Source organism: Tripterygium wilfordii, chromosome 15 (genome assembly GCF_013401445.1).
Source record: "Tripterygium wilfordii isolate XIE 37 chromosome 15, ASM1340144v1, whole genome shotgun sequence".
NCBI lineage: Eukaryota > Viridiplantae > Streptophyta > Magnoliopsida > Celastrales > Celastraceae > Tripterygium > Tripterygium wilfordii.
In genome coordinates, this window is record NC_052246.1 from 10,870,219 (window position 1) to 10,892,204 (window position 21,986).

At 35.0% G+C, this 21,986-nt stretch overlaps 2 protein-coding genes across 11 annotated transcripts; both read right to left on the reverse strand.

Annotated features, from left to right (window-relative positions):
• Positions 1-6,990: 6,990 nt before the first annotated feature.
• On the reverse strand, positions 6,991-12,707 carry LOC120016180 (probable thylakoidal processing peptidase 2, chloroplastic). 10 transcript variants are annotated; one of them, XM_038868827.1, is made up of 6 exons: positions 12,416-12,707; positions 10,850-10,984; positions 10,562-10,654; positions 7,914-7,985; positions 7,484-7,551; positions 6,991-7,297 (listed from the first exon to the last, which is right to left on the reverse strand). In XM_038868827.1, exons 3-6 carry the CDS (start codon positions 10,586-10,588, stop codon positions 7,237-7,239), a joined length of 228 nt encoding a protein of 75 aa, XP_038724755.1. In that variant the 5' UTR covers positions 10,589-10,654; positions 10,850-10,984; positions 12,416-12,707; the 3' UTR covers positions 6,991-7,236. The 10 variants fall into 10 exon arrangements, 1 of the variants encoding a protein (XP_038724755.1); XR_005471907.1 differs by adding an exon at positions 10,089-10,155 and having other exon boundaries at positions 6,991-7,985; positions 10,562-10,655; XR_005471905.1 differs by having other exon boundaries at positions 6,991-7,551; positions 7,914-10,155; positions 10,562-10,655.
• Positions 12,708-17,032: 4,325 nt separating this feature from the next.
• LOC120017010 (zinc finger BED domain-containing protein RICESLEEPER 2-like) lies at positions 17,033-18,961 on the reverse strand. The gene is made up of 3 exons (XM_038870047.1): positions 18,912-18,961; positions 17,266-18,194; positions 17,033-17,160 (listed from the first exon to the last, which is right to left on the reverse strand). The coding sequence occupies exons 2-3, from the start codon at positions 18,017-18,019 to the stop codon at positions 17,108-17,110; spliced, it is 807 nt and encodes a 268-aa protein (XP_038725975.1). The 5' UTR covers positions 18,020-18,194; positions 18,912-18,961; the 3' UTR covers positions 17,033-17,107.
• Between the last annotated feature and the right edge of the window lie 3,025 nt (positions 18,962-21,986).

The window sequence follows — 21,986 nt, forward strand, 5'->3', positions numbered from 1 at the left end:
TGGTAGTTCATTAAGATATAAGGTTTGAGAAAATATCTTAAAACATGAGTCAAAAGGTGTTGTTTAGGTAAGCTGAAATGTTTGAATTATTATGAGGGATATATACTTCTGCTAAATGGAAGGTATAGATAAGAGAATCATGCAATTCTCTCTTTGAAAGTAAAGCAAGCCCACGAATATAAAGAGATAGAATTATTTGATTTCCTTATCGAGGTATTGTTTGAAGGGTAGTGCCAATCACTTTTCAATATCAAAAAAAAGAAATTAAAAGCTCCCTAATTAAATTAATATTTCTCAAATTATTTTTTTTTGTTTTAAGATATTTTAGTACTCTTGCAAAAACCCACCTACCATTTACTATATATAAATGAAAATCATTTTCTTTCCTCTCTAATGCATGCACTAAATAGAGAACAAATTTTCTTGATATATAATAATTACAAGATAAAGATGATCAAGTACACACACATATATATCCTACCAAAATAGCATCAATTCTCTAGGTTGCTGGATAACACAGACTTCTTTCTCCCTCTATTATTCTCGTTTATCTAAAGAGAAATAATGCATTGATATATATATCCACTCATTGCTTTCATCTCTCTCTCTCTCTCCACACACACACACACACACACACACACACACATATATATATACACACCCACACATATATACATGAAAGCAATCGTTGTCTCATTAAGGTTTGGTCGAAGCTATCCAAATATTTATTGAAGGTGAAGTGGACATTAAAAAAAAATGATTTGAAGTGGACATTAATGATGTACACCTTTTGCAAAATTGGAGAGGGTCTTTTCGCGAAATTTGACCATCTTTGGAGATTCTTTTGTAGAACCTGTCAATTAAGTTTTATAAAGAGTTGTTGGCTAACTACATGAAACAATTTAACTAGATTAATGTAAATTAATTGCAAATTACGTAAGTGAAATCCTACAAATTAATCTTTAATTTGACATTAGATTTATTGTTTATTATTAAAGGTGTTGTTTGGAGGACACCAAGAAGCAACGTGATTTATAAGAATAGCCTAAGTTTCTCTCAATTAACAAAGGCTTTTTCTAGAATCAAGTACTATTAAGTGAGACGGCCCAGAGAAATAAAGTTATGCAGACTCGATATATACACAGTAAACCGGTAAATCAAAAATGAATAATATTTGTTGATTTGAGTGAGTTGAGATTTCTGATAAAGGGACTTGATATCATATGAAAAACTGTTTATCCCAAAATTTTAAAATTATAGGAAAATGCATCTTTAATTTGAATTATACGATAATAATTACTCTATTGCATCTTATTCCATTATTGTACATAACCAAATATATACAGAATGGCGTATAATTCACCGAAAATTCTTTGTACCAAAAAAATATGTTTCTTCAAGTTGTTATGGTAGCATTCACAAGGTCCAAAAGAAATTAATGGAGTGTGAAAGGAACAAAAACAGACAGCTATTCCGTTCAATCAATTGTTGAAAGTCAACAGAAAATTACCAAACAAATTAAATAAACCAAAGACAAACAATATAAATCGGTATTAATAAAATTAGTCTCTCTGCCTGCAACATTGTTTCAAGGCAGTTATAAATAATGCATGTATATATATATATATATATATACATATACATATATATATATATATATGTATGTATGTATGGAGAAGCAAATTGAGGAAAATAACAATGGTTTCTTGTTTCCTGTCGGTTTGGTTGACTTTGTAGGGTTTCCTCAATAATGGTTGTGTGGAGGGTACGTACGTACATGGTTGTCATGCATTGACTTAATAGCTCTTATAGCGGTTAGAGATGATGTAGGTTCGGCTATATTTGAAGAAGAAAAGTGAGATCGTGTGGAGAATTTTTGAAATCCCAAAAAAAGTTTTTGACTCTATTTGATCATCCACATGTGTTTACAAAAAACCGACTAAAAATTTTGCTTTGTTGACTCGGCGAATTTGATGATACTTTATTGACTAAATTCTCTAATAAAATTGATGTAATACGTACCCTAATTCAATGTTTTAATTCTTATATTGATGAAAGGTTGAATTATCAGTCCAGGGGAATGTCGAGAAACATGCTATATAATGATTGTTAATTGTTCAAGTTTAGAACAATATATTTATATTGAATTTTGTTTAGAATACAAGTTCGTGATCTTTTGTCAACAAGGATATATACATATACATTTCTAATGAAAATTGTGAACATGGATATATATATTTCTAATTAATTATAACTATGTGTGTATATATTTGTATATATATATATTTATATATGTGTGAGATCTTTTTGGACCTCTCGTCGATCCAACTCACATCTAAGGAATTATGTGCTAAGAATCTCATAAATCTGTCCTACATAAATTTTATTTATTTCAGGATAACATCTCGTCTTCCCTAACTATTTGAACGCATAACAAGTTAAGCATTTGTAACCAAAAATTTTTTAAGAGGGAACGATTAAATGAGTCTTGAAGAATAGAGAACTCGCAATCACAACCGCCAAATCCAAGTGGTCCTCAATGGACGGTCATGAGACAGTCAACCTTTGTAGTAGTGCAAGTTGTCATGGGTCCCACGTACGCCGATATTTATTTATTTTTTGTGTGAAACGCCGGTCAACTATGGTTGTCTTAAAAGTGAAAATTATTGCTACTCCATATTTTCCGCATCTCTCCCACTCTTCTTTTTGAGATAGCTATTGATTTTGATTGGCTATCGATAAGTGAAGTGCAACTTGTTTGATTTCTTCTCATATGTAGGGGGTATGTTTGGGAGTTTGTTGCATGAACGTTTGAATTCATCATAGTGCGGTGAAACCGTAATACACCAAATTTTTTTTCCGAACATGATGAGTTTGATAGGTATCAGAAATCCACACCCCCATATATGTTAACAATATTGTCCTTTTTGGATTGTCCGATACCTATAGATACATTACGCCCGCACGATTTTATTTCTCCTTAGCCCAGCTACTAAAGGTCGAAGCCAAACTCACTGGGTCAGAGTCCAACTATTACGGATCAAAACCCAACTCACTTGGGTTAGAAAAACGGATTGTTGCAAACGCACCCATATAAAAAATGAAAGGTCGAAGTTGTTGTTTCTGGTCATGTCAAGTGTGTGTTTGTGCCATTGAATGTTTTTAATTTAATTTGGTGGTGGTGGTGAGTCGTCAAAGGAAGGTATAACTAAGAGACTCGGTACTGACACGCCTGCATCCGCGGCGACACGAGCTTTGGTGCATGACCGTGGAAGTGGAGGCGACCGCTCGTGGACCGTGGTTCGTGACCCACGGGCCTCATGCGTTATACAAACTTTATCCCGAAACCTCTTTTTTTTTCATTTTTATAAGCTATTTCTTTCACAACTTGTTAGAATTTTCAACTCGATACACATCAACAATATTATCCGTTTTGGGTTGTTCAGATCCCATGAATACATCGTAGATGCACGTTTAACTCCGGAATTATTACGGGATGTTTTTCTCTAGTAAAACACGTTATTGATGATTAAGAACTGAAATTACTTATATATTTTAACACAACTTATAAACTCACAACAACCATTATTGTCAAACGGAAATTAAGCAAGAGTTCCTCATTAAAATAAAATAATTAGATGCGATTTTAAAGTATTTGAGTTGTTCCATTTTTTTTAATAAACAAATTGATAAAATGTAAGAACTTACAAACTAAAAAAAATCATAACTAGGTTATAATGTCAAGTAGACCTTAACTTTGCACGAACTGATGATGTGATATCCTTGCATTATTTGCTATCAAAAGATTAGACTAAAGTTATGAGCGACATGGCATGATTTTCCTTCACGTGTTTTGACAAATATTAATGAGGTGGATCCACTTGCCAGCTTCTTTGCACAGAAAAAAGCATTTAATTGAGCGGAAATGATATATGTACCTGTTTGACACAGCAGAACGTAAGGTAGGTAATAACGCATGAATTATTATCCCACGTGATGCACATTTATATTCGACGGTTTAAATTTTTCATGCCTTTTATGTTAAACTTGATTTTTGTTTCTAATAAAATATATACATATATATATATTTTTATTCGTTATGGAAAATAATACACATTTATTTATGATTTTTTTTTAAATAATTTTCAAATTTTTTCAATGCACCGAAATGGTGCAGTACTACTAGACCTCCCCCAATCCAACACGTGCATAGACAAATAACGAGGGAAACAAAGAGAGATGGGACACAACATTGTGAATTTTTCCTTTTTTTAAAAAGAAAAAGTATTTTTTAATGAATAAAATCAATTTTATTATTAATTATTTTTAGCATGCAAGATTACACTCATGAAGGTTTGTTTTGAGAACTTAAATTTTTTGGATTTCAACTAATTAATTTATACCATACCAAAAAAAAAAACTAATTAATGAATAAATTTGGACAACTACATTAACCCTTCATCTATCCATTGGTCCTATTGTGTTAAGGAAAATGTCAACAGCACATAATTATAGGTGTAGTGTTGGTGTTCTTCGTAAGCAAATCAAAATGGTGGAAGAGAAAACCATAATGGAGAATCATTATCTAACATACACTCACTCTGGATAACAGGAAAAAGAAAACACTTTTTGAGAATGCATTCACATGTTATGGCCTCTAGCCCTCTATCTCTATGGGCTATGGCTGCTTGTGGAATGTGGACAACTTGAGCTCTGATGAGACTCTTGTTGGTAAGTGTTTTAGCTTACACATTGCCCTTTTCAATAACTTGTTGCTCCATTTCATTTCATTTGGCGGCTCAGAAAAATACTGAAACCAACTGTAATATTCCATATATATATATATATATAGTATTATGGTTTCATTCTATATATATAGTCTTATGGTTTCATTCATGATTTAAATTTAGCTATAACAATAATCATTTAGAGAAATCATGTCGGCCGGAGATTAATTGTTTCAACAGGAAACCCTAAGCCCGACTCTTCACATCGACGCTCCTCAACTTTTATAGAACAATAATGATAGGGATCCCAGAAGATGGTTATTTCAGTTATCCCAGCTACTGAGTTGTACACACATGATTTCATATACATAATGTGAGACATGTGGAACTCACGAATTCATTTGCATATTGTGCGTCAAACTTAGCATTTTCGATAACTGTGATAGCAAATGCTGAGATATTTATCATTTTTTGTTTATAAAAGATAGGGACCCCAAGCATATCTATAAAGCAAATATTTTTATTTGCACTTTGTAAGGTACTTGAAGCATATGATTGCTATGCAATCACTTGGTACAATGTTGAAAAACAATCCAATCCCAATCCCCACTTTAAAGAGTTTTTGGACTTGGAAGGTACACCAAGCTTTATTGAGAAATATGTGATCTAACATGGTGCATCCATACCTTCCAAAAAGTTCAAGAAACCTAATTACCTGAAATGACACCACCTAATAAGGAGTTGGAGCATTTCAATTGGTACTCAAAAGCAAACCAAATATTAAGCATGCCAACTGATAGCAATTTTCGATCGCTTAAAATAAGCAAACAAAAATCCCAAATTAAAATACTCGCAAGCGCACAAGACCGTAGTAGAATAGGCTATGCAAGAACGAGGTCGAACCACAAGGATTGGATAAACAATACGATTAACTACTATAGTAAACTTAGCAAAAGGAATAATTATTGGGAGATGATTGATTTTGGATAGCAAGTAACGAAATTAAAGCAACGAAGTAAAGGAAACACAAACTTGTTGATTTTGGTTGTGAAAGCAAATTTATGAAAGCACTAGGAAAATGAATCCATCTTAATAATCCTCTCTAGTTGTTGATTACCTCACCTTTAATCCACTCAATCGATGTTGTTGGCGAATCCACTAAGGCGTGAATTACCTATGGTATCTAGGCTAATTCCTTTATCTTAACATGCAATTTGGTTATGGTATCTAACTCAAATATGAACATGCAAGATGTCCTTAAGTTCAAGAATTCATTAACATGCCATGTAAACCCTAGGAGCATGGTATCTACCCTAGACGTTCCCAATTCCTAATCACAAGAAGCTGGTCCCAAACCCCGTATGGTATCTACGTGAGCTTGCATCAATTTACTTAATTGAAAACTTAGTTGGTGGCCAATCATCCAAGCAATCAAACAAGTATATAGCACGGTGATTAGAAATCCAACATCAAAAGAGCAATCAAAGATAAGAACAATAAACAAACTAGAGAATCATATTAAGACTCCATCAAGCCCTAGCCAAAGCGTTTAGTTACACATAGTCAAGAACGAAAACCACAAGAAAGGTTGGAGAACACCCTAGAAAAGTCGGCTGAATATCTGAGTGTCTGAACCCCCCCGAAAGTTCCTCCGAATCCTATGAAGTCCTCCTTAAATAGCTCTCTCAAACCCTAGACTTCCTCTACAACAATTACTAAAACTCCAAGGAAATTTACCCTTGGTTTCCAAAACAATAAACCCAACAAAAAGGAAAGAGGTTGACTTCTTCTTTGATTAGGAAACTGGACTGCTGGATGTCTCGGACGTTTTTCCCATGTTACACCCTTTAGAAAAATCTCCAAAAATATGTAAATTGAAGCTTGATGTCTTAGCTTTCCAGGGCTATCTCACACGACTCTAGTAAAATTCTGTGGAATCTTCTAGACCCACTTCTTCACAGATAACGCAGTTCTGCCGAGATCATATTTAGGGTCAACTTGTCTTCAAAATATGGGTCAATCGGCTTCACCGAAAATTCCCAAAATATTCTCCAACTTTCTTCAAGGTCTTAGCTTTATTCTCCAATTTACGGTTCTTCAAAATGCTCAAAATATACCCTTTTCCATCAAAAACCATCCAAGTGCTCGAGAAAACTGAAAATGAGGAAAACAAAGTAATAAGTCATTTTTAAAGCCAATCCTCTAACAAAAACCAAGTTTAGAGAGTACTAAAATGAGAGAATATATGAGCTTATCACCAACCACTACCATATATAGTTATATAAGCTTTGCAATGTTACATTACAGATTTCATTCAAGAAGGCAACCAGTAAAGAATCTAAATACAATGTAGAAATAAGTCAGCTTCTTCCTTATTAATAGGCAGGTAATTACAAAATTGTTTTAGAATCAAAACTTAAATCTGCAAGTGTAAGCTGCTCTCAATAATTATCCTCCTGAGATGAGCTAATATGTGCACGGGACGCCCCCTCATTCCCAATCCGAGAGCCTATAAGGATGCATGAAATATCTTCCAACAATCAACAATGTCTTTCACAGGAACTGGTCCCCTGAGGAACACGGTAGATGATAGTTTGATACAATAAGAGAATTGAGAACAGAAAGAAGTAAATAATCAATTAAAATGTATACAAATCAGTAGTAAGCAATGGCGCAATGACCCTTCGAATCAAGTTTTTCTTGGATACTCTCCTAGAATACGAAAGAAAAATAAACGAAACGACGTAAATAACCACCATTTATGGGAGTCGTTGCTGTGGTTGCGGTTGTCTCCCAACACATACACATGATCTTTAGGCACATACTGCAAATTAACAAAATGTAAAGCTAATGTCAACCCACAATGTCTTAAGGAGCAAAGGAGGCAAACCAAGTATATGGTGCATTATTCCAAGTCCCTGAAATACTGAAATGCAATAAATTTAAAAGTAAGAAGACATAAGCTACACCTTACGGAATCGTGCCCACATTTACCTACCTAATTTAGCAATAAATTGCAGAGAGTACATACAGGTAATTTACTTTTTTTAGATTTAGCTTTTAACAAATACAAAAATTGTGGAAGAGGCAGATTTGACCCCATGATGTGCTCAAGAACAATGGTGCTGGGCATTGAAAAAGAATGCAGTAATGTAGAAACAAAGAAGTAACATGTGGATGGCTCACAGTAGAGTCTCTTGGTGGTTCTGCAATGAAATCTTCATTCTGAGCCCATTGACAGAGTAATCCATTGCAAACCTGCAAAGTAGTAAATGAACACAGTTCAACTAAAGAATAATATTTCCCCGGTTTGTTTCCATTTCTTTTACGCGACAGGTTAAACAATACATGGATGATGAGCTAATGCATTTTCCAACTATTAGTGACAGAAGTATCCAGATTAAGACTTTAGACATGTTAGACCATTCACCAATAGAAACAGAACGAGAGTGCTTAGCATTGCATTTTTTGTTTTCTAAACTTAAATTTATAGATGGGAGAAAAGTTTAAGTGACAATCACCATGCTAAATTAAGCAATCAATTCAAATTTTAGTGCAAGGTTAATGATTTATTTTGGAATCTATGAACACAATGCAAGACACATATCTACAAGGGGAGTGGTGAAAGAAAGTTTCCTGAACAACATCTCCAGCTTTTGCAACAATTGTCTTCATAAATAGGGTTCCCTCTGATGGATCGTACTTAACACAAGAGAGGGGTGAATTGTGTCCCCAAATTCCAATAGGAATCCCTTTTTGTAATTTAAAAAGCAATCAATGTCAATTAACAAATAGCACACAACTTTGGACTCTAATGATTATCCTAATCAGTATTCAATCAAATGCAAGATGTGATACAATATGGTGAAAGATCAAATATCAAATAATCAAGAATTGCACAAAACAGATTTTTCAAACTACACACTGCGCACCGATTTTGCAACACAGATTTCACCTATCAAATGATATCTAAATGCAACAAAATTTTACATGCAATGTCACAGCACCTTGATAAACACTATTATCAAAATTTCAGATCAAAATTCAAAGTCTAACTATGTGAACAATGCACTGACAGATTAGTAGTCCAGAAAATTCTGCAAGTAAAACACTTGACCTAATGGTTTAGAGAAACCTCTACTAATGCAATTAACAACCTCAAGCAAATGATCAACACACAAGGGCAGAAAATCAGTTTTAATGCAAGGTCTTGCAATGACCAAAATGGTTTAGAAAACAATTAAACACTTGGTCAATTAACAAGCAATCAAGAAAATCGACACTGCGATTTAGAGTAGTTCGGAGACCTTTCTTCTACGTCTACTACCTAGGTTCACCAACCTAGGATTTCCAACCTCCACTAAGGTGTGATTTTGCCAAGAGTCCCACAAAACTCAACTACACCAAGGGTTTCTAAGAACTCCCTCAAACTTTACAATTTGCGCTAACAAAGAGACTTTCTCAATAGGGTTTTCAGCCAAGGTTCTCACAGCTAGCATCACAACTAGCACTAAGCTATTTAAGTGAAGAACTCTCAATAACAACAATCACACACTCACGGGTAGGATTTACAAGTAGGTGAGGTGAGGTGATTTTGGAAGAAGTAACAACTTGAGCCTAAGTAGAAGCACCCTCTCTTTGCGGCAGCAAAATAGTGAGAAGGCCTTGACTAGTGGTTCAGGAAGAAGCTGGGATTTCAGTAGACAATGGATGCTTGAATGCTTGAACAAAGTTTTCTCTTGATTGCAAATGCTTCTCCAAATGTGAGGAAGGAGAACACCTCTTTTGATAAAATTGTCTCTTACAAGCTCAGCCGTTGGATTGAACTTAATCTTCAAACTCAGCCATTCATTTGATGCTTACAATCTGCTCCGTTGATGTTACTTGAGAAACAAATCCCACCATCCATTTAATTGCCGTTGGGACACCTTCTCAAAGTTGACAACTTTGCTTCTTTGTATAACAGCCATTGGATACACATGAATCTTTAAATCTGATCCTCTAATCCTTCTTTAATTCTCAGCCATGGATGCACAATGTACTATGCCATCTTGTCCCTTCATTTTGGCTCCAAGAATCAAGTAAGATATTCTTTTACTAAGTTTTGTTTGGTTGCGACAACGGAATCCCCAATAAAGCTCAAGTCTTGAATGAGAGAAAGCCAAACAAGAAATATAGGTGATATGGCCTCCTCCTCCAATTATTTTCCTTCTCTCCTTTTCTTAACATTCAAGAAAAGGTGCTCCTGCACGTGTTCCGATCGATCGGACTTGGTCACCGATTGATCGCGAATCAACTCTCTCATAAAAGATGAAGTGCGGCCATCCACGTCTTCTACTCATGTGAGAGCAAAATATTTACTAGTTCAGAACTTCAAATATCTTTTGACGCAGAATTTCCTTTATGACCAGATGCATGTGTTTTCTCCCTGAAACAAAACAAAAACACAGGAGAGAAATAGGGTCAAGCTTCTACAAAACAATAACATTGTGTTTTCTCTAACAGTTAATTAACACCGTCACTAACTAAGAACAAATCCCAGCAATCACTCGAGAGTTTTATCCGCATGACTTTGACATGGACACATCTTTAACCATTGATGATGATATCAGGCTCAGCTACAGATTGCGAAGGTGGAGACTTATGCCCACCAAAACCAACCAACTACTCGATGGTAACTGTTTAAAATCCTTCAACCAAAACAGAATGCAGCATCTTAAGTGAATCAACACGTACCAACCATGTTAGTAAACATGCTGACTTTACCTAAATGGTGTGTAGCAATAATGGCAGATGTAATTGAAATGTCGCATTGCTATAAAAGAATTACCCACCCTCCGCTTCGCCAAAACGGTGTGCATCACCTACAGAATACTCTCGAATCCAATCTGTACAACTTTCAGCATCTGGGGGATGCATAATAGCATACTGCACATATGTATTGCTCACTTACTTGATTTGTATTCTATTATGACTGCTGATCATCCTAAAACACTATGTATTTCAGATAAAACTCTAATGTTTGCATCAATGGATGAAATGTTTAATTTTCTTCTAGAATTAGTAGCAGATATTCAATCAAGTAAAGAACTATGTATCGAGCAATAAATACAGCATCATACCTCAATTAAAATGTTGAAATCTGAGATTACAACAAGCACAAGGAATGGAATTCTTTTCATGATAAATAACCCTCAGGACCCCTTCAATTACAACTCTTTTGAGTATGTAGCAGCTAACTTCAGGTCCTACAAAATCTAGACAGAAGAAACCCCTCGACCGATGAAAAAAAGGCTACTGAAAATATTTTCAGGTGATTAAACAAAGACCTTAGTGTGGTACGCAAATAATTTATGGTGTAGCAAATAATCCAGAGTCCTACTTGGAGAATAACATAATGCTTGGAATACATATTTTAAAAGATGAGCCATCTGTAAGATATTAACCAGAGATTCCAGCCATCGAGCATGCAACTATGTAAATGGAAGCAGCAAGCAAGCTACTGTATTTACATCTTCCCACTTAAGAGGCAAATCCAGCAAGCCATTTCTAGAACTTCATGAATTTAAATTCAAATTTGAATTCAATCACTTCATTGTTGACTTAAACTGCTGACTCAAACATCTATCTGAACAATTGGATAATATTATCCTCAGATGCTTATTGCGTAATTTGGAAACTCTTTTAACTATAGGTGTCATAAGTTTGATGCTTTTGGCAGCAACCCATCATACCAAAATCCAGAGTATACAGATGATTTAGTTGAATCGATCACTTTCAATTTCAAGTAAACTGAGCGACTTCTACACTTAATAAAAAGGTAATAAATACAATTAAGAAGAATATGATTACTTTAATTTACATAACAGAAAGTTGAGACATGGCAAATACAGAAAGTTAGAGGTTAAACAATGAACAAATTTCACAATGGGGAAAGAAGCAAAGAACGGATCATTAAAACTAACAATGTCATCAAACATCCATTAAAACATAAAAATTTTGTCAATATTCTAGGATATTCAATATGAACTTCGGGCTACGACAACCAACACAGAAAGCTAAAGCGTCTTTCCTTTTCTTTTAGAACAAGGGAAATCATGTATGTGCAAAGCACATTGAAATCCTCAGAAGCTCGAATTGACCAGCTATCAGAAAAACCACAAATTTTTTTCCAACTAAAGACACTAGAACCAGGGTTTCGAAGCTGAAAAGGCATGGCCCTGGCCATCTCATCCGCACCAAGGTCCGGTTAAATGTTGGTTTGCAATATTCAGCCAGAATTAAATCACTTTCGGACTAAATAATATATTCATTCGAAGAAAATAAAGTTTTAAAAAAAAAGTGAACTAATCTAATCTCTGCATTTATTCCAGCACCATTGCTGAAACATGCAGTGGAATTGAAAATCACCTACAGTAAATCCATAATCTTTAAAATCCCACATATAACATGAAAAAAAATAAAAATTCAGTAAGACATCAACTGATTTAGCAAGTAACGATCTCAATTGCGAGAAGCAAGTTAATTAATATATTCCAATCAAATTTTAAAATGGCAAAAATAAAAGATGTGTGGTACCCAATTCCACATAATATCTCAAAACATACTCAAATTCAACAAAAATACAAAAAAGCAAAGTTATTACGAATATCATTAAATCAACCATGATGAGAAGCAAAAACTTGTACCTTTCCAACGAAAGATAATATCACCCGCACGAAGAGTCGGGTACATAGAACATCCGAAGCAGAGAACGAGAAGCCCTAATCAGGACATGATAGTTCACCCCTGCAAAACAAACCCCAACAGCTCACACCTCGAACAGAAAGAGATAGAAGGAAGAACTTGCTGTGAAATGTCACATAACTGTGAATTTGGTGCACTGTAGGGATTGAAGGTACTAAGATTTCATTTTTGAAGAAATGCATTATTTGTTCTCTCTGTATGGAACTCCGCAACTTGTGAAGACTAAGTAAAATGTTGAGGTGGGAAGCTCAAAGGAGAAAGAAGTCAAGAACCCGCATGGCAGTGGCACCACATTAATGGGCCAAGGGAGTTGAAATGTCCGGCCCATTCAGCCCCTTCTCTGGTGGGTTTGGGATTCCAGTCAACAGTAACAATAGTTGGGTGCTTTCACATTTTATCTGTGAAGAAATAATACCAGATGAAAAACAAATAGTTGCTTGTGACATTCCTAGTTCTGGTACTAAGATTTCATCGTTTCAAATCTCATTCAGCAACAATGTGCAGACAGCAAAGTGTGGACATGGAGCTTCATTGGCCTAGTCAGTTTTTACCCATCATGTGATCAAGAACACACATTATTTTCTGGCAAATAAGACTGCACTAAAATAGAAACAGAGAAATAGCATGCTGAAGGCTCACAGTTAACGTCCAAGTATATGTAGGCAGTTCTGCTATGAAATCTTTGTCCTGAGAAATTCCATTGTCGTAGTAATCCATGACGAACCTGTAAGAAGTAGTAAATAAACATAGTTCAAGTTAATAGAAATATTTCCCAAGTCTGACACCATTTCTTTTGGAACCATTTCTTTTGGAAGAAAGACAACTTTTAGTCATTCAAATATTTGATTGGGTTCAACTCAGTCATCCATTTTACAAACGTTTCAATTTGGGTATCCAAATTTCTAAACTATTCCAAACTAGTCACAATGACAGTTTTTACCCAATTCCAACAATCAACTATCTCACGTGTCACAATATAGTCAAAATCAACTAATTTAAGCAGATGTGAGAATAATGTGGAATTTTATAGAAAAAAAAATTAAATGTACTAAGAATCATCTCTTTTGAAGAAAGTCAAACCTAAATTCCTAATCTCTTCTTCCCCCACCTTTCCTTCTCTTCACCTCCACCTTCGTCGGTAACCCCCTCCCCCAATCTCATGACGGAGTACTAAAGAAGCCTTCAGACTCTCTCTCTTAATCTCCCTCATCTTCCTCTCACTTCTCATCTTTCTTCAACTTTTGGGTTTATTTTTTTCCATGTGTAAATAAATTTTTTTTTGAAAAATATGGCAAATATCCAAGTCATCATGCCACATCAATTAAAATTTTAATTATTTTATTTTTTGATGCTACCTCAGCTAGTTTGGAACAATTTAGAAATTTGGATACCCAAAGTGAAACGCTTGTAAAATGAGTGACTGAGTTGAACCTAATCAAATATTTCAATAACCAAAAGTAAAGTTATTTTTCCCCATTTCTTTTGCCTAACAGGTTTACTGTCTAATGAAAGATAAGCTATAAAATGTGCTTTTCCTAACTTGTTAGTGACAAAAATACCCAAAGTACGACTTTTAATACATTCATTCGCTCATCTCTTCGTTTCCAAATCCAAACTATGAATTTATGGAAGGGGCAAAAATTAAGTGAAAATCATGATGAGATTTTTATAATGCAATATGATATTACAAAAATACCCCTATCACTTAAACACGGCCACGTGGCATCGTAATGCCAGCATGGAGGAATAAAAAACAAAGTCATCTCAGTACCGATAGAGGTAAGAATCTCCAATAATTACTGAGAAGAGCACCTTGGTTCCAATTGAGGTAGATGCCTCAATCCAATGTGGAAATCTCTTTTAAGGAATTAGTGTCCCAATAGGATGATGAGAATCCCATATCGGAAGATGGTGGATTTTGAGTATAGCTTATAAGGGAGGACAAACCTTCTATTATCAACCCAGGTTTTCAATAGATAGTTAGGCCCAAACTTGTGATGCTAGACTTGGGCTCCCATCTCGTGTGGCGGGTATTCATCATTGGTGCTTTCATTGAGAGTGTATTTGCCTACATGCAGGCCCGTGGGCTAATATTATCATAGGCGCGCCTATCCCAGAGCTCATCCCTTGTCGAGTTGCATTATCAGACAGTGGGCCAAATCCATTGCGGGCGGGTTGGAAAAGAGAAAAATGCGTAAAAAAAACAAAAGAAAAAAGTCGTTCAAGTAACTGGGGAAGCCCTGATCCACTGGATTGGCAAGGCTATGTGATCCTGACCCAGAGGTCTAGGGCTGTAAGTGGACCAACGGTCGAAATGGTCCAGCCCTAACCATGCACGAGGATTTGCATACTCCCAAGGGGAGGATTGATGACAAACCTCATATTGTTAACTTGGGTTTTCAATAGAGAGTTAGGCCCAAACTTGTGATGCTAGACTTGGGCCCGCATCCCGTGTGGTGGGTATTCATCATAGAACACCAACTCTAGACAGATTCCAACTCCCTTTTGAAAATGAATATGGATGAGGTTTATCCTCCAAGAAATCCTCATAAAGACCAATAAGAGAGAATCCTACTTATGTTACAACAAAGAACACTTCAGCTCATATAGAAAGGGCACCTCAAGCGCCAGGTAAGCATTATGACTATAGCACTTTGAAATAGTTACTGAGAGAGAAGAGCTTCAAGCCATTCTCCTTAGTAGAATTCCATAGTGAATTGAGTGTCGAACAAGTTCCCTCGAGCACACCCTCAGGGCCCTCCCGTAACTTACGTTCGTTCTTTTTAGGACCCCGCTTGACCTTACCCCTGACATAAAATCATACTTTACCCCTGACATAAAATCATGCGTCCACCCCTGCCTTTGAGAACAAATGAATCCAATTCTCAACATTGCTCCTTCACCTCAAATGGCATCCATTGACTTTCAAGTGCATGATTAGTTAACTTTTTTTTTTTGAAATACCCCTAAGAAATATGTTTATCTTTGGAATTAAATATTAGGCACATATATGTCTAACCCAGCCAATTGCCATCCAAATCATCTTTCATTGGTCACGATCAACTAACTTGAGGCCTTAGAAAAACAACACACAAGAAAACTCCTACGCCTACCCAATAGAAAACTGAGAGAGGAAGAGCCGTCATGGTTACCGTTGATCATTCACCAGCGACCCCCACAAAACAAACGGTAGTAGTAGTCATACATAAGTTTAAGGTCCATAATGACATGGCAAGCAAATTCAAAAATCAAAAATTAAACTCCTAAAATCACTCATATCTCTCTTGGAATTCTAATTTTATCTCTCCTCTATCTCTCCCTTTCCTCCCTCACGCGACTTCTCTATCCCTCTCTCATGGCCAACGACGGATCTCCGCCATCCAACCACTGCTGCTGCCATAAGAAGCACCCGACCCCCATGAGCAAAGCCCAGTCATCACTTACCATCAACAGTCGTTGATTTTGATGGAAAATGACCATGAAGTAGTGAGCAACCACCAGAATAAAAGCATTGATCTAGTTGATTCCGGAGTTGGTTTGGCAACTTGAAACCACCAATGGACTCCCTTAGGTAAGGTGCACCTAGCCCAGCCCTTCATCGACCGAATCGACCATCGACAAATGGAGACCCACATCAAAGGTATGTTCCACAGTGCGTTATTACATTGTTCGAAATTAATTACACTGTGAAAAAAAAACTTAATTATCACATATTTACTGTTGTTGTCCATGGGTTCCAATGTAAGACCAATGTAATTAGGTTTTATTGGAGAAGAATTAGGGGTGCGCATCACTCGGTCGGTCCGGTTATTAAAATTTTTTTTAACTTAACCAAATTTTTTCGGTTAATTTTAACCATCTAACCAAACCAGTATTTTTTTGGAGAGTTAACCATCGGTTCGATTAACCTAAAATTTTGGTTTGGATTTTGGTCGATCTAGTTAATTCCAAATATTTTGGGCCAAAGGCAAAGCCCAAAGAGAAAGCACAAAAGTCTTATATTTTGGGCCAAAGCCCAAAGGCCACTCTATAACTCTCACCTTCATGCACTGCACTGATGCAAAATAATGAATAAGGATAGTCCACTGTCCATAGAATCCATATACCACATATGACATATATAACATGACAACTACAAAATATGAAAAATAAGGATAGTCCATAGACTCCATACGAAGCAAATACAATTCAAAGCAATAAGCCAAATAAACAAATTACAAATAACTGAATAGTGAATAAGCAATGTAGTGAACTAGTGATTCTCCTCCTTAGCCATGATCTCTCTTGAGTCTTGCCTCCATAAGCAATGTAGTGATTCTCTTTCAGTCTTCCTTAGCCATAACAAAGAAGGATGAAACATCAATAAGGAAATTAAAACATCAGGGCAATGTAAACCAGATTTTCCTGTGCAAGTAAAACCAGTATAATTAGATTTTCACAAACTATATAGAGACCATCACAAACTATCATTATCAACCGAACATCATTCACAACAAGAAAAGTACTGATATGGCATTAGATGGCTCATTGAATCCTCCGCCACAGTGCCATTATCATCACAAACTTCAGTGCAAGTAAAACATTCACAAACTATCATCAGTTCAGTAAAAAAGTGTAAAACATCAGCATACCAATTACTCTTCCATGGCATTAGATGGCTCCTTCCCCACTGTCATCTTACAAATACCTAATAATCACAAAGATTGAGAATAAATCAAATACAAATCAAATTGAAAATACATTAATGCATACAGGGTTTACTGTTTAGGAATAAATAACAAAAGATAAATACCTTTCTCAATTTTTTCGATATATTCCAATTTTTCTTCAACATTCACTGGTTCACGTGAGCCTCGTAACCAATCTTGAGTGCAAATCAGAGTTTCTATGACTGTAGGAGTTAAAGAACTCCTAAATGGATCTAAGACACGTCCGCCCGTGCTAAAAGTAGACTTTGAAGCCACAATTGAAATTGGGATAGCTAACACATCACGTGCCATGTTTGCTACAATGGAAAACCTATTACCATTGTCTTTCCACCACTTCAAAATGTTAAATCCTTGATGATCATCCTCAACCTCCTCTCCAAGGTACTTGTCCAAATCTGATTTTGCATCTTCACCACCAATTTCATATCTAAATTTTTTGTATCTAGAAACCATCAGCATTTTCATTTTTTCAGCAGGTTGTTGGTTGACATTCTCCTCACTAGAAGCACCGCCCATAGTCTCCTTGGATTTAGAAGCACTTCCATCTTGAGGTTCAACCATTTTTCTATATTCTTCAAACATGCTACTTGTTATATCTTGCACCTTTTTCTTCATTTGCACACCAACTTCACCAGGATACATTTGCCCTAATGCAAATAACACAAACCCCATTTTGTGCCTCGGATCAAGAATGACAGCCACAATAGTTAACATATTCAATTTGACAACGTTTCCAAAATATTTGTCATACTTCTGTTTCATTTTTTTTGTCATTCCAGATAATTCCAAATCTGAACTTTCCATCAATTCCTCCAAAAGGCAATGAAACATACTCATTTTATGGAAAAAATTATTTGATGTAGTATAGGAGGATCCAGAAATACGTTTGGTTAATTCATAAAAATTAGCGTAGAAAAGTAACCAACTTACTCACATTTGCCAATCTTCATTAGTAGGCTTCCCACTTCCGGCACAAAGTTCACAAAAGTAGTTGTGGTCTAGTTCGTCATACCTATCAAAAGCAAGTTGTAGTTTCAATGCTATATCTAGCATCATGTATGTTGAATTCCACCTTGTACTCACATCCAAACATAGTGACTGTTTTGACTTAAGTTTCTCAATCTCCACACATTTTTTGACCTTGCAGGAGATTGCCTGATATACTTAATAGCTCCCCTAATACAATCAATTGATACACTCTTTTCCTTCAATCCATCAACGACAACCAAATTCATAATGTGAGTCATGCACCTCATGTGAAGGAAATCAGCCCCTATTATAGCATTCTTCTTTGTTTTTTCTTCAAGTATTCAATTGCCACATCATTTGAACTAGCATTGTCAACTGTGATCGTAAATACTTTATCAATCCTCCAATGCAACAAACATTCTTCAACTGCTCTCCCAATAGTGTCACCCTTATGACTATCAATTGGACAAAAATTAATAATATTTTTAACCAAATTCCAATCAAGATCAATATAGTGAGCTGTTAGACACATGTAGTTAATCCTTTGAATGGATGTACATGTGTCAGTTGTCAAACAAACACTTTGTTTGGCATTTCTAAAATAGTTTTTCAACTTTAACTTCTCACTATCATGGCATTCAATAATGTCCCTAGCAGTTGTCCAATGAGAAGGCATAATAAATCTAAGATAAGCAATATTCATAAATTGCTTAAATCCTTCACCCTCAACAAATTTAAAAGGTAGCTCGTCAATAATTACCATTCGCGCAAGTGTCATTCTTATTGCTTGTTGATCAAATTTTCACGGCACTCAGTTCCCCTCACCATGTATGCCATCAACATGTTGAAAATGCAATTCTTGTTGTCGAGGACCACTAGCATTTGAGAACTTCAAACATGACTTGAGGTGGTACTTCAAAGAGCTTGTTCCATTCGCTTTTGAATATGAACAAAAAACCTATTTTCATGGATTGGACAAATTTGTTATAACAAAAATGTGATATCAATTCTCATCAACATTCAACAGTAAATCATTTTGAGTATGGACAGTATATCTTTTTACAGTGATTGCAAATACTCTTCTTTTTTTCTTTATCCCTTGTGAAGTGTTCCCATGCATACTTCACTCCTCTCCTTAGTTGCCTTTCGTTTTCCCTTTAAATTTCCATCTGAATTTGGTTGTTGTTGAGTTGATCCTACTGTAGGGGCAAATGCACTACTAGAAGTGTGCAAGTTGTTATTCATTTCATTGATACTAGGCACAGGACTGACAGGAGATGGAGAAGGCTGTTGTATTCGCTTCAGATTGACCATGATTATCAGCCATTGATAACCTGAGGATGAGATCAAATGCAATCAAACACCCTGAGGATAAGATAACCTGAGGATGTGACGGCAGATGAGCAGAGTGAAGAAGAAGAACTGAAGATGAAATGTGAATCTGGTTGAGGGCCTGAGGCTATTGAGCGACTGAGTGTTGGCTGCGTTGCCTATCATTTGATTCATTTGGATGTTGCCCTAGATCTTGGCCATTGATCTTTTAGATCAATGGCCCAAAATTATAGTACATAAATATATTTTAATAAATAATATGATCTTTTAATAATTTATTATATAATCAATAATAAATAATAGCATATCCTACAACATGATCTTTTAATCATTTATTATATATTTATATTATGTGGAATGTGTTACTAATTTGGCATATAATATGATTTATATAGTTTAATTAGCGGTATAGTTTTATAGGTTTAGTGTTTTATCGGTTAGGGTTTAAGTTTATAACATGACTATAGTTATATAGTTAATAGGGTTTAGGGTTTACATTCATAAGGTTTTATAGGGTTTAGGGTTCCCATTTCAAAAAAACAAAAGGTTTAAGGTTTTATATTGTTATAATTTAGGGTTTATATTATTAGAGTATAGTTTTATAGGTTTAGTGTTTTATCGGTTAGGATTTAAGTTTATAACATGACTATATTTATATAGTTAATTGGGTTTAGGGTTTACAGTCATAAAGTTTTATTAGGGTATAGGGTTCCCATTTCAAAAAAAAACAAAAAGGTTTTAAGGTTTTATAGTGTTAGAGTTTAGGGTTTATATTATTAGAGTATAGTTTTATAGGTTTAGTGTTTTATTTTATCGGTTAGGATTTAAGTTTATAACATGACTATAGTTATATAGTTAATAGGGTTTAGGGTTTACATTCATAAGGTTTTATAGGGTTTAGGGTTCTCATTTCAAAAAAAATAAAAGATTTAAGGTTTTATATCGTTGGGACCTTTAACCTTAGGATTTAGGGTTTAATGGTTTATAGTATTTGTTTTATCATATTATTTCATTATCATATTTAATCTTGATAAATATAAATATATAATATATTAAAGGTGTTACATCACATGGTAAGTTACTAAGGTTCTACTTGGTAACATGAATCAATACTTAATAATTGATGTATATTATATTTTTTTTGAATTTTTTATAGAAGTATTAATAGGTTTTTTTTAAATTTTTTAGAAGAATATAAGTATTAATAGGTGGAAAATTAATAACATAATTATATATTTATAAGAATAATTATATTATATATATAATATATATTTATATTTATATATATATGATTATATATATAATATGCTACATGTAGACACAAAAAAATTTGCAGCCCAATTAAATAAAATAGTGGGCTCTAAATTAAAATAATTTATGAAGCCCAAAATATTGTTAAATGGATAAAATCTAAGATAAATACAAATCAAATCAAATTCAAATAAAATAAAATTAAAGGGATAATCATTGATTAAGTGATTTCTCTACAATACCCTTAATGTCAAGGGTTAAGGCCAAGGGTACATAAGTAAATTCCACTTCTCCCTTTGCCTATAAATACCAAGCTCATTTGGAAAAAAAAAAGGAGGAAGAAGAAGAGGAGTAGAGAGAAACTATCTAAAGACTCTCTCAAATTTCTTCTTTAAATCCGGAATTCTTAGAATTCCTTCAAGTCTCAAATCCAAGTCAAGTCTCGGAAGTGAAAAGTCCAAGTTCTTTAAATCCGGAATTCTTAGAATTCCTTCAAGTCTCAAGTCTAAGTCAAGTCTCGGAAGTGAAATTCAAGTTCTCTAAATCCAGAATTCTTAGAATTCCATCAAGTCTCAAGTCCGACAATCAAATCCTAAATTCAAGTCCAACACTCAAATCCAACTGGATTTTGTTACAAATTCGTAGAATTTGTTTGAAGCACTTAACTAAAATCAGAGGATTCCGTATTCGTGTGGAATACGTCAAAAGAAGAGATCAAATCCACTTTGATTTAAATATTTGTAATTTGTACCAAGTTCTAAGTGTATTTTAATTTACACTGAGAAATTTGGTGTGTACAAATTTCTGGCACGCTCGGTGGGACACTCTTCTCCTCTTATCTTTCAGTTGAATTTATTAGATTCAATCTAAGTCAAAACTATGGAATCCACGATTCCTTCGAAGGAGATTGATGTCACTGATGATGTCTCTCACGCAACTCGTACGCGAGTTAAAGCCGGAGAATCACAATAGATTTCTCCTCTTAAGAAATTCTCAAAAAAGGGTCAAAAGAAGTCCCATGTGAGTAAATCCAAATCCAAATCCCATATATCAAAAGAGGCGGAATATGTATATTCCAGCTCCTCGGATGATGAATCCAAGTCTAAATCTCATTCCGTGAAGTTGGCATCATGAAAGTGGGGTGATTACACCTCTCCTTCGGAGGCTGAATCCGAATCCAAATCTCTCAAGTCAAAAGGAATGGAATATGTATATTCCAACCCCTCATATGAGGAATCCACATCACGGAAGT

Bases quoted from the DNA above. Each gene is read 5' to 3' on its own strand.
- LOC120017010 (XM_038870047.1), bottom strand. From the start codon at position 18,019: ATGAGTATGTTTCATTGCCTTTTGGAGGAATTGATGGAAAGTTCAGAT. The intron at 17,161-17,265 runs GTATTTATCTTT...TGTGATTATTAG, and splicing joins TATCGAAAAAATTGAGAAAG to GTATTTGTAAGATGACAGTG.
- LOC120016180 (XM_038868827.1), bottom strand. From the start codon at position 10,588: ATGCACACCGTTTTGGCGAAGCGGAGG. The intron at 7,552-7,913 runs GTGAGCCATCCA...GTTAATTTGCAG, and splicing joins AACCACCAAGAGACTCTACT to TATGTGCCTAAAGATCATGT. The intron at 7,298-7,483 runs GTGGTTATTTAC...CGTGTTCCTCAG, and splicing joins AGCAACGACTCCCATAAATG to GGGACCAGTTCCTGTGAAAG.